The sequence below is a fragment of the Psittacula echo genome (genome assembly GCF_963264785.1).
Source record: "Psittacula echo genome assembly, chromosome: 1".
Lineage (NCBI taxonomy): Eukaryota > Metazoa > Chordata > Aves > Psittaciformes > Psittacidae > Psittacula > Psittacula echo.
This window is the reverse complement of record NC_137735.1, coordinates 47,969,172-47,981,488: the sequence shown is the minus strand read 5'-3', so window position 1 is coordinate 47,981,488 and position 12,317 is coordinate 47,969,172. Positions and strand designations below refer to the sequence as shown.

Sequence of the window (12,317 nt, the reverse complement as noted above, 5' to 3'; positions counted from 1 at the left end):
AAGTTGATGAAGAAAGGGGCAGGTTAAGATTGAAATACCTGTCCTCACGCACTCCAAATTGTTGGCTTTCATCCCTTGCACCCAGACTCTTTAATGTTCTGTTCTAACATGTTTTGGGTTTTTTTCAATTCGATAGCTGGTTTTATGTAACACTACAATCTTGTTCAGGCCACATTCCAAAAGAAGCATTGGGGAAAAAATCATTTTACAAATGCATACCTTACATAAACACTTCCGGTTTTTGCTTCTAAATTACAGGTGATAACCAAGCTGATTTAAAAGTCAGCTTTCATTATCTCAACCTTGTGAATAAATTACTGAAATAAGTGGGAGGGACTAATTTTCTATGGATGCTTTTATCAATTTTCCAGTTTATCTTCAGTCCATCTTTTTATTGGGCATTTCTTTTTAAGACTAACAAGATTTGTTTCTATCTTCCTGCCATCATTTGCCAAGTAACTTAAGCAAGATTGGCTTAAATGGTCACCAGTGCCTCCAGCTGCATATTCCCACCCTGGTGCTGCAGTGACAAACGTATTTAGGTGATCATGAGTTAGACGTTGTCAGAGAACAGATTAACTTTTCTCCCTGGGTTACTTTGAGCTACAGGTGGTCTCACCTCTGGGATTGTGCAGGAGTGAATGGCTGGTGGTGCAGATAGGGGAGACAGAGGGGCAGCTGCTGAAAGTGCTTTAAGCAGTTCTGCTGCTTGAAGTCTAACCACAGCCTTATTCTCTTCCTTGTGAGTCTTTTTCCACTGATCTACTCTAACCATGACTGTATAGCTCTACACTTACGATTCAAAGTGCTACCTTATGAGATGTTTTCTGGATGTCTTAAAATACACGTTGCCATCTGACTGTCCTGTAATGACACATTTTCTTTTGTTAGTAGGAGTTATCCTTCAAATTGTTAATTTCTTGGGCTGTGAAACAGACCCTAGGTTGGAACATGAATTTTACAAGTTCCTAATATATACATGGACTGTTGTGACTTTAATTTTTATGTCTGGTTCATGTCATGTATGTTGTTTTGTTGGTTTTTTTTTTTTTTGCTACAGTTTGCTGTAAGACATCTAAAGGAGCTTGAACACCAGAAACTAGAATTACAAAAGGAAGGAAATGCTCTTATTGACTTTTTCTGTGAAGACAAAGAAACTATGAAGTTGGATGAATGTTTCCAGATATTCAGGGATTTCTGCATAAGATTCAACAAGGCTGTTAAGGTAAGAGCACTGAATGAGATTCTCACACATTGCTCGCATGAATTAAGTTGTTTTCCTGCTTTAAGGGACATTTTATATGTGATATTTGACATACGTGCTCAAATGGCTACAGCAAACTGCCCTCTTGTAGGCATTTCTTGCCATAAACCAGGTGGGAAATGATCACAGTGCCCAGCACTCTGTGGAGCCTCACTGCTCTGCATCTTCTGCTGCAGGAAACTAGACCACTGAGATGATACTTCAGGGTAGTCTATTGGCTGGCTTGTAACTGGGCTTCTTCCTCTTCTTCTGGTGAGGAGGCTGGTGACTGCTTAGCTGAGCAGTGAGACAGATTGCACAGACTTCCTGACTAGTGCTTGCTGTTCAGCCCTTGGACTTGTAGTGTTAGATCACTGGAAAGACCTTAAGATGTGGCACCCCATTGCATGGGCATACCAGCCTGAATCAGCAGTAGCTCGAGCTCTCCCCTGCCCTCCTTTACATGACTAGATACACTTGGCCATGTAAAGTCAGGACTGAATATTCTACTTTGTTCTTTCAAATGCTTATTGTGGGTGAAAACTTAAGAAATTAAACAGGCATACAGAAGCAAGATACCTCTTCCCCAGTATCACCATTCATTTGCAATATACCCTGAATTGGTCCCAGATATTGCAAAATATATTAAGATGAAGGAGCAGTATTGGCATTGGCAACAGTTTTGGCTCAGCAAAGTCTGCCTATTGTTACAGATATTTTTTATGCCTTTATAAAAAGCATGAATTAGATTGATCCACGTCTTCATTTTTCCTCCTTATGCAATCTGCATTTGACAGCACTTTGTGTAAGAGCTTTAGTTCAGAAAAGAGAGAACAATCCTGATTTATAGCAAGCTGACAGGATGTTCAGCTAACATGCTTGTTGTACCCTTAGCTTGCCTAACCTCTACCACCCAAGACAGCACATAGTTATGCATCTGTGTGAACATTATACAAACATATAAAATACAAATAGTGGTAACTATTGCAGGCATTTTAATGAGAGATGACTTCGTGCATATATGTTCAATTATTTAGGATTGGGGATTTAATTCATAGTCACACATTACAATTGGTTGTCGGATAGATACTACTTTAAGGTCCAATGGGAATTTTTCTTCCTCTTCCTGTAGTAAGTAGTTACAATAAAAATGACAAATTAGTCTCTTATTTGCAAATACTGAGAGGTTTGGCTTACTATGTATTTTGTGGGGTTAAATTCTGTCCCTACATATTAACAGAACAATTCACACTAAAGATTACAGTTCTGACAAACGACTGAGATGTGTGGACTGCGCAGCCAGCAGTCAAATGATGGTTTATAACGCAGTGGCCATGTGCATGTATTTCAAATGCTTAAACATGTCTTTATATACTTAAAATAGATTTTTTTCATTTGACTAAGATCTCCCAAAACATGTTTTGGGTGAGGTTAAAATGTTCTGTGTCTCATATGGTATATAAGAATAATATCTACAACTATTTTTATCCATTTCTCTTCACAATGGGATATTTAAAGTTGAGCTTTAGCATTTGGCAAGAATTCATTCTGTAATTCCATACCTGAAAGAAAGCTCTCTGCCACAGCCATTTTTCCTGCAAGCTTTTGTCTTTATCCTTTCTTAGGTGTTCAGGTTTCTTGGGTATCTTAATGCATGTTGTCTTTCAGAGACCAGTGTAGTCTCAAATCCACTTTAAGAGGTATAGATTAACCCATTCATCAAGAAGAGCTTCAGCATTAGGCTTTTGTTTACTGAAAGCTTTTAGGCAACTTTTCCTAGTTGTGCACTCTTCTGTTGTCACAACAATGGGAAGATCAAGCTAGACAGTGCTTCAAACAAATATAGGTGTGGGGTTTTTAAACAGCCTGTCATTGCTCTGAACAGATTAAATAACATGCTGGGAAATAATGTGATTTTTGAATCCTCTGTCAAGACTGGTCTCCCTCCTCTTTCTTTTGCTACAGCTTATACTGGCTTTAGAAAACCAGGCTCTCCATTTCAGACAAGAACCTGGAAAGTTCAACCAAAGGTTCAGCTAGATTAAATCTGAAGCCTAGAGGTGACAGTTAAAAGGTTGATATTTGCAGTAATCTACTGTTAATGATTTTAGTAAACAGGTGTTATACTGTGTTGTCTTTCAAACACAAACTACCTCTTCCTATGGCATCCTGAACCAAACTCCTTAGCCTGGCTGCCAAAAACTCCAGCTTGCCCTGGGCAACTTCTACGCAATAGTTGCCAGTTTTTGAAGCCAACAGTGAATACGAGATCCAAAACTGGAATGAAGTATTGATTAATGGTCCTTGAAGGGTTCACTTGCAGTCTAAGTAATGATTGTAAGGCATTGTGTAAACTTCTGTTTGCTTTCATATGCAATTAAGTAATGTCTTTTCACAACATTTCCAACCCATAATGTTCAAGTCAGAGATAAGTAGCGCCCTGTAGACACTGCACTTGCTGAGGAACAATTGCAATTGTAATAAGGGAGGGTGGAAGGAACATATTGGCTGTGTGCTCGTCAGACAAGTTTGTCTTAAAATATGAATGTAATGATTAGGTAGAGCTTTACTCACCTGATAAAACTGCTAACTTTAAACTTGTTGGGGGCTTGAAACTCTCCATTTTATAACAGGAACTCTGTCTGGACTTGCCATCTGCTTGGGTTTGATAGGTCACGTTCTTGGTCTCTGCAGGCACTTGCACATTTTTTTCTGACGCTGACCAGGCTGATGTGTTGCCAGCGTTACTTACACAGGGAACTGCTCTCCATACAATTAATGGTTGTGGGCTGTGGGTGCCACTGCAGTTTCATCTGTGTATGTGTTAGGGATTGGGGCAGTGTGATAGCAATAAGAGCTAACATTGATGGGAAGAAATAAAAAGGAAGATGAAGGAGCGTGACTTGTTCTCATGCATGGGACACTTCTTCTGAGATGTGTTTATGCTTTTCCTCATCAGGAAAATAGGGAACGAGAGATCCAGGAACTTCATAATCTGCAGAGGCGAAAGGAGCTGGAGGAGAAGCGTCGATCCTGGGCAGCTGGAGAGCTTGGGAGCTTTGGGAGGAGCAGCAGTGAAAATGATGTGGAGATGCTGGCCAAAAAAGGACTTGAAGAATTTCTTCCCTTCCTGCAACAGAGATCGCAAAGCCCTTCGTACAGAAACCCCAATTCTAGACGCTCTCGACTTTCTTTGGGGATTACTGCAGACAGGGAGTTGCAGAGTTTCCTGGAAATCTCAAAAGATGAGGATCCAAACAAGTTTAACAGCCTTCCCCGTGCAAATACCCGACAAGCAAGACCAAATGTAGCCTGGACTGAATCCAAAGAAACAAGAGATCTCAACCTAAATACATTGCACTTAGACCAACAGTCTGAAATCAAAGTGAAAAGTGGTGGCCTACTGCAGGTGCCTCCTGCTCAGCCCAGTCACTTCAGTGGCTCAACCGGTCCTGGTACCCGTTACTCACAAAGAAGCACCGACTACAGTGTGCACACTGCCAATGTGTCCTGTGAGGAGTCCACAGATATAAATGCTCTGGCTCTTGCAATTGAGGAGCGTGAACTTGTTAAAGGATTACATAAGTTTGATATTCAAGGAGCAAAGCCTGCAGAGGAAACACCTTTAATCTATTTGGAGGATGCTGGTGGAACAGACCTGGAGACTCTAGATGATCTAAGCTTTCATTCCCTTAGCACTGCTGATGATGACCTGCTTCCAGCTTGCAGAAGTTCCAGAGAGGCTCATGACCATAAAGCCAAAGCAGTGGGTTGCAAGAGTGAAGCTTCAGAGCCCAGCAGTAGCAGCCCCGTATCTATGGATACAAGCATTTCAGGAAGTAGGGAAGATGGGCCAATGTTCTATGTGTCAGACACAACAACTGATTGTTCTTTGACACTGGATTCTGAAGAGGGAAATGACTTTAAATCTGCAGGCAATGAAATAAGAAGTGGGGCTGGCAAAGCACGCTCTCCTGGGAATAACGCTCAATGCAGGGCTAGAACACTCTTCTCAAACCTGAATTCTGCTTCTGCCAAGGATCTTCACACTTCGGCAAATGATGATACCAATAGCAAGCATGCGCTTCCTAAAGAAAAGCCCATAAGAAACAGAGACTCAGCAGGACCGAAGAGAAACTCTCTGAAAGACAGATCTCCAAGCTCCTCAAAATCCAGTGGCACTCGCTCTAACCACACAGCTCCTTCCAGGCCTGTAAGAACTTTGAATGCCTCTGAGAATGAAAGTATGAGGAAAGTGGTGCCCATTTCTCGGTCAAACAGGGCACCGAGCAGTGTGAAAAAGCCAGAAGCCAAGCCAGCACCTCGTGAAACTAGCACGGTGGAAAGCCGGCTCTCGCACCGCAGCTCTGTCCGAGGCACAACAGACACACTGCCGAGAAGTCCTTACAGGCACAGCATGTCAGTAGAAGAGCCAAGGTTACAGAGAGGCACTTTCACCTCGAGCAGTGCCCATTTTGAGAGGGACAGAGTCTCTCTTAAGAAGCCAAGCTCTAAACCTGTTAGGAGTAATGTCAAATCAAAGACAGATGAAATGAAGATGTGTCGCTCCAGTGTAAAACCCCAGACCCCTACAGATGACACCAAGGTTGCCACAGTCAGTGTTCCCAAAACACCATCTGCTGTCCCAAACTTTGCAAGGAATACGGTGGCTTCTTCTTCAAAGCGTGCAAAAGTGGATCTATCCACCTCATCCAGACCTCCAACCATCACAAGGTCTGTGTCCCAGAGGCTGCCTAAAGCAAAGCCAGCAACGACCTCTGATGATCCAAGTCCAAAAGAGAACAGTGTGAGTACCTTAAAGAGAGCAAGTAGTGCCAGAGTGGTTGGAAGAAGCATCCTGCAGGGAGAAGCCGTCAGCACTAAAGTAGAGCCTGCACCAAAGGAGCAAGGAGCAGGGGAGAAGGCCTCTCTTAAACTGAAAGATGCAAACCGGACTGCAATTGGTAAAATATTGAAGCCATTACTGAAATAAGGGAGAGGGTTTTTTTGACTCTTGGAATGTGAACACTTGTTCAAGCACTGGATGTCTGTATGGTGAAATTCCTTGAAACAGTAACACTGTTGCTAAGCATCATCATGTGCTCATTGAAATTCAGCACACCGTTGGAAAAGGGCAAATAGTTGTGTTCTGGTCTAAATCCTTTTTTATGAATTTGAATGTATTTGAAGCTACTGTGATGGAACGCGAGCGTACCAGCAAATCTGTGCATATTTGTCATACAGAAGGTCACCAAAAGCCAAAATTTTTAAGAAGTTACACTACAAGATGAAACGCTTTGTGACAGGAAACATGGATAAAGGCCAGTTTTTGTGTACATAAGATTATTGCTAGGACTCAAGCTTTTGTGCGGGTTGGTTCCTTATTCGATGTCAAAGTGAATCCTGTGGAACAGTACTGAAAACGAACTTAGGTGATTGTGCTTTCCTTTGCTTTTCAGTTCCTTGGATTCAGGAACTCTTTTTGCCTGTTGCAAAGTCCATTGCTGGCAATTGGACAGACTGAGAACTGCTGGCCAAAAAATAGTAAAACAAAACATTTGCTGTTTGTGGCTGTCTTTAACCTCACTGAAGAATTTATAGCATGTTGTATGAATGTATGTGTGTCTGGAGAAGGCTTTCTGCTGGACAGGAGGCTTATTCTCCAAGAATGTGGCAGCATTGTCTTGCATGCACAAGTAGATACGGCTGGTGCTGCATCAAGTAGCACGGCTGGAAGCTGTGCCTATTGCAGGGCCATCAGTAACCATTGGGATGATGACTACTCCTGACCTGTTTTGGTCACAAGCAAACTCGCCAGCTTTTGGTCATACAGAAGTGCCATATATTTATGATACATATCAAGGATGTTTGCAGTTCAACTCTGGAAGGCTGCGATGTAGTGCTGAGCACTTTCTTACCGTTCCATGTTTCCACTGGTTTATCTACTACCAAATTACTTGAATGTTGCAATGGCTCTGATTGGGCCATGAGTTTCCCTGCCTCCTCATCCTCCTCTCCCTCTCCCTGTCAACATGAATATTTAGCATGAAACACAGAGCTTATGCATGACTATGTTTTTGTAGACTTCCTTGGTTGCTTTGAATGTGGTTTTTAATGTTTTAAAGACTCTAAGGGATGAATTAAGCTAGTATTTGATAAGCTTTTTACAAAATAAAAGCACCTCTTTTTTCCTGCAGATACAAATTTTAACTCCAGTCAGACTAAGGTACAGAGAATGAGGGAAAACTTGTTCAGCATGCCGTGCATCTTCCCAGGAGAAATATATGTAGGCGGGGAAACTGATTGCTGTTCTCCCAAGCATCCTACTTAAAGAGTTGCTTTTTTATTCACTTATGAATGAAGCCTCATTTAAGAATAAAATAGAAAATAAAAGGAAAATCTCTTCGGACAAGTGGCGTTGACTTACTAGTGGGTGATCTGTCCAGGAGAGCGTAATTCAGTGAGAATGAGCCATTTAATTGCTCACATGTTTCTCATGGACTGGTATCAGGCCCAGCTAACTCTGTGTTTTGAATTTGTTAAGGGGCCTTTAGCTTTTCCCACATACCAGCAAATTTGGATGCAGACGTCATACCCAAACCCTGTTAAGAATTGCACAGGGCCTCTTCTTTGAGTCTGTCCCACAAGGAAAACTTACATAGCCCACTTTTCGGCAAGAGCAAATCTTTGCTTGAAACCCTATCAGCTTTTTGGATACTGCCTCCCCTGTGGCTTAGATACAAAAGCATCTCCCTTATTTGTATCTGTGTGTATGTATGCACGTCTGCAAGAGCAGATGATTGACTTTTTTCCCTTTTTTTTTTTTAAGAAAAAAAACCAACAAAAAAAGTTTATTGGTAGCAAGCTTGAAAAATAATTTAAATGTGTTTGGAACATGTAAATAAATTTCTATAAATCTGTGTAAAAGAGAACTGAATGTATTTAATGGAGCATTTATACATTTCGGAGTAACTCGGTAGTTTAATAAAGTTCCCATTTACTGGGTACGAGGTTTGTATTTTCTCTTTCCTGTTATGCTCTTGGCTTTAATCCTGGAGATCTCACACAACTGGAGTCTGGGTGTAGGTCACTGTGGTAAAGTCCCAAAAGGAAGGACTTTACAGCAGAAATCCTGGCTCTTCAAATGCTAGGTTTGAGGTTTGGTTTTATACTAAGACATGCAGTTTAACTTCAGTTTCCAAACATTTCTGAGCGGGACTTTCTGTGCAGGTTTGGGTAAAACATGGAAGGTATTATACTGGTAGATGCAGCACGCTGTGTACACATTGTATGTTGTGGCCAAGACAAATGTTCATGGCACTAACAAGTCTGGATCTGTCGCTATCTTCATGCCTTTTAGCTTAGCACACTTGATTGAGAAATCTGGGTTTACAACTCCCAGGACTTTGGAAATAAAGAATAGCCTGTTTTGCAGGAGCAGGTGGTGACTTTTACACTGCAATTCTGAATTTCTCATTTTCACCCAATTCTCCCATTAGTTTTCCTTCTTTACTGTGTACAAAAGAACATCTATTCAGCAGGAAAAAAGCGAAAGCCAGCCCAGCCTCCTTGTCCTCAGGGAGCACTTCCTCCCCTCTGCTATGGAAATGATTTTTGGACTGGAATTGCTGCTATTGCAAGCTTGTTTAGCTCCTGACTTTTCTTGTTTGGTGAGTGTGTGTCTCCCCGTATGGAGTGGCAAGCACCTGCTGTCTGCCAGTGCTGAGTGATGGCTGCTGGTGGAATCTACGTGGGAAAACCCTTCACCATCAAAAGGTGTGTCTCAGGAGTTTATGTTTTTTTAAACTTCATTTTTATTTCAAAAGGGTTTATAATTACCAATTCATTATTTAAACTACCAGCTGTCAGAGGCAGCGATGCCCTCTAGGTTTAATTTCCCATGTCATGCAAGTTTCTCAAACACTAAGAGGCCACAGGGCTAGCCCAGTTGCAGTCAGTTTTCAGGAAGCAACAGAGGACTTTTCTCCAGCTTTGTTCTGCCATGTGGCTGATGCTTCTGACTGTCACTGGGGGCAGATGGGGCGCATCTCTCTCCTTTGGTGGCTGTTGAGGTTGCAGTGAAGTAGGGGGGTCCAGGGGACCACGAGGGGATCTGGAGCTGTGGAGCTTGGGGAGATTGAGAGATAGGCGAAAGAACTGTGGGAGTAAGAGGTGCTGATTCATACTTAGAGGAATTTAATATTCACATCTCATGTGGGAACTGCATACAAATGAGGGGCTCAATGTATCCCTCATTACAACAGCTCATTAAATTATCAAGAAAGACAGAAAGAGTTCTCATCACACCTCCTACAGTGTACAAGTCTGGACTATGTCATTCAAAATAACCCATCTGTATCTTTCTAATCTTAGGGTATGTCTGCGTGGACGGATGCAGACAGCCACACGTTGGCTCCGACCTAACCAGACCTGGGCCAGCTCTATGCTGGAGGTGTGCGGCACGTTAGCTGGGTGCTGACCCTGAGCTCATATACTGTGACTGTAACTGCACACCCTCAGCCAGGCTTGCTGCCTCCAGCTCAGCACACACCGACCCCAAGAAAGACCTGCCCTCCAAAAGCTATCACTGCTGCTGCTGCTACACATGAGAATGTAATCCCTGCAAGAGAAGCCCAGCTAAACACGGCTCCTTTCAGATTTGGCTGCTCAGTGTTTTCCATTAAGCTGATCCATGCTGTTTACATCCTACTGCCGCCAGTGCCAGAGATAACTGCCTTGGGAACAGCTCCCTACAGGTATTGTTAACAGCTGCTGAAAACAAAGGAGTTTGTTTTAGCCACATCACTGTCCAAATAGCCAGAAATACATTACCTTTTCATTACTCGTAAGCCAGTATTAAAAAACATGTCATGTTCTCCTGGCTGAAAGATGCATTCTGGAAATCTTGTACACTGTCAAAACTGGCATCTGCACAAATATCCTTGCAACTGTGGAAGAAAGTGGCACTGAGGCAATGAACGTGTGAAGGTTCTTGTTAAAGGACAGCGTGTTTATCTTCCCACCGTTTGGTCACCACCACCAGCGTCAACTACCTGCACTTGGAGAAAGCTGTTTCCAGCCAGTGGTTGCTCCTTGCCATGGGGTTGGTTTCTGTGTGTTTTCAGGCTGAAGGCCGAGGGTGCAGTCGCAGCTTGCAGCTTGCGCTGATTAACAAAAAAAAAGGGAAAGAAAAATCCTCATTACTCTCCAGCTGCCGATGTCCTTTCTGCTGGCACTGAACCATTAAGGAGCACCGAGGGGACCTGAGCATATTGGTTTTAGTGGTGGTGTTCAGGGTGAGGTTTGCAGTGGCCAAGCAAATGCTCAGCAAGGGTGGCTTTGTCTGCACAGAGGGGAGAGGGTTACATGTGTTTCTGAGACTGTTGACCCCATCTGAAGCAGAGGCTGTGGACAGGCTCCCTTTGAACAGGGATATGTCTCTTTGCTTTTGATCAGGTCTGAACAATAGCTCCTTTTTATCCTATTCCATCCTTATTTATTGGGAAGAGGAGAAAAAAAGAAAGGCAAAACACTTTGATGCCTCCTCTTGGGTCAAGTGGAGGAAATACATGAACTCTTCTTTTCTTTTTAAACAATAGGATTTTGACTGATAAATGGAGGTGGTAGCTTCAAATATCCCTCTGCTGCCCAGAGGCACCACATATTTTCAGTGGCTGCAGTGATCCAGAATTAAAAAGCATGCACAAGAGCAAAAGCTCTGTTTAGTTCCAGAGCACATCCAAATGACTGTTTCCTCTTTACTTTGAAATATAAATCCTATCAACTGAGCACAGGTGATGTTCATTCAGGCACCCAAAAGGGGCCGGCTAGAAAATATTGATACCACTTCTGAATTACTGTTTACAATGAATTTTATTTCCCATTACTTATCCCATTGCATTGTCATTAGGAGTAAAAGCTGCCTTCAACAGAGAGCAGTAAAGCAGGGCTGATGGGTGTAAACACACTCCACAGCTACCTTGCTTCTCCTGATGCTTAGCCCTCAGGGCCCTGCCCTGTAGCCTTAGGGAAACAAATGAACTTCCTAGGTGCATGTTTGATAGTTTCTTCAACAGAGTAAGGTTTTCCTTGTTTCTGGTGGGCTAGCACAACTTCTGGGAAGGAACTGAATACCATAAGATGGATACAGGCATGACAGGTGTTACGAATTACTGAAGCCTGGTAGCTGATGGTGCCTATGGAAATTAGGGATGTGTGCTTATGGGGAAATGTGATGGTGACAAATAGATAAGCACAACTGGAGACAAGTTTTCAAAAGCCATATGGGTACTTTTCTCTCTGACATTAGCATCCTCATGCTTCCCTGAGTGTCTGCTGTTTCTGGTAAGCCCGGGTTTAAACCTTATTCTCCAGGAGAAATCAGGATTCTTCTGAATCACTGCAAGAAAGCATCTGACTGAGAACTGCTGGAATCACTTCAGTTCTGGGGCTAAGAACAGGACATGCTGCTAGCTTTGTGTTTTGGTTTCTGGTGTCTCTCACGCAGCATTTTAAACTGATTCAGACGTATTCCCTATGCAAATCTTTAATCTCCTTTTTTGGGATGAAAAATGGGTGTAAATGTGGTTTTGATTTTCCCCACCCTTTTACAGCTGTATTTGCCCCTTTACTTCCCATGATTGCTTCCTCCCACTCCTATTTCCTCTATTATAATTTTCCATCATCCTCTTAAATATTACAACCTCCGCTAATAACTCATCCTTCTCCTTTATCTCCTTTTCACATGGCAGGTTTTCTGCGCTCTTCCATTCACTTCATCCCCCTTTCTGTCCGTTTCTTGACTCCAGTGGCCGTTTTGCTCCATCCCTTGCTTGCTTCTTTTTGCCAATGCGAGTCTTTCCCCAAAAGCCCGTCTGCAAAATCTGCAAGCTGAGTCTTTTTGCTGCCAGCTTCCAGTGAGATGTGGGAAGAGAGCAACAAAATGGACTCAGTTTTTAAGGTTTACGTGTCTGTACTTCGCAGCTTTGCCTTGTCACTGCGAGCGAGTAGCTGGGGGAGGCTATCACCAAGCAGAAGTGCATCTTTGCACCTTTTCTCTGTGAACGTCTCTCAC

The 12,317-nt window shown here is 42.7% G+C and overlaps 1 protein-coding gene across 1 annotated transcript in view; it reads left to right on the top strand.

The window, feature by feature from the left end:
* FHDC1 (FH2 domain containing 1) overlaps nt 1-6,236 on the top strand; it is a gene marked incomplete at both ends in the record, with an annotated part of 29,910 nt that extends 23,674 nt beyond the window's left edge. Inside the window, 2 exons of the mRNA XM_080635608.1 lie at nt 1,061-1,225; nt 4,203-6,236. Of these exons, the coding sequence (XP_080491734.1) occupies nt 1,061-1,225; nt 4,203-6,236 (2,199 nt within the window). The remainder of the gene's footprint in view (nt 1-1,060; nt 1,226-4,202) is intronic.
* Nucleotides 6,237-12,317: the final 6,081 nt, after the last annotated feature.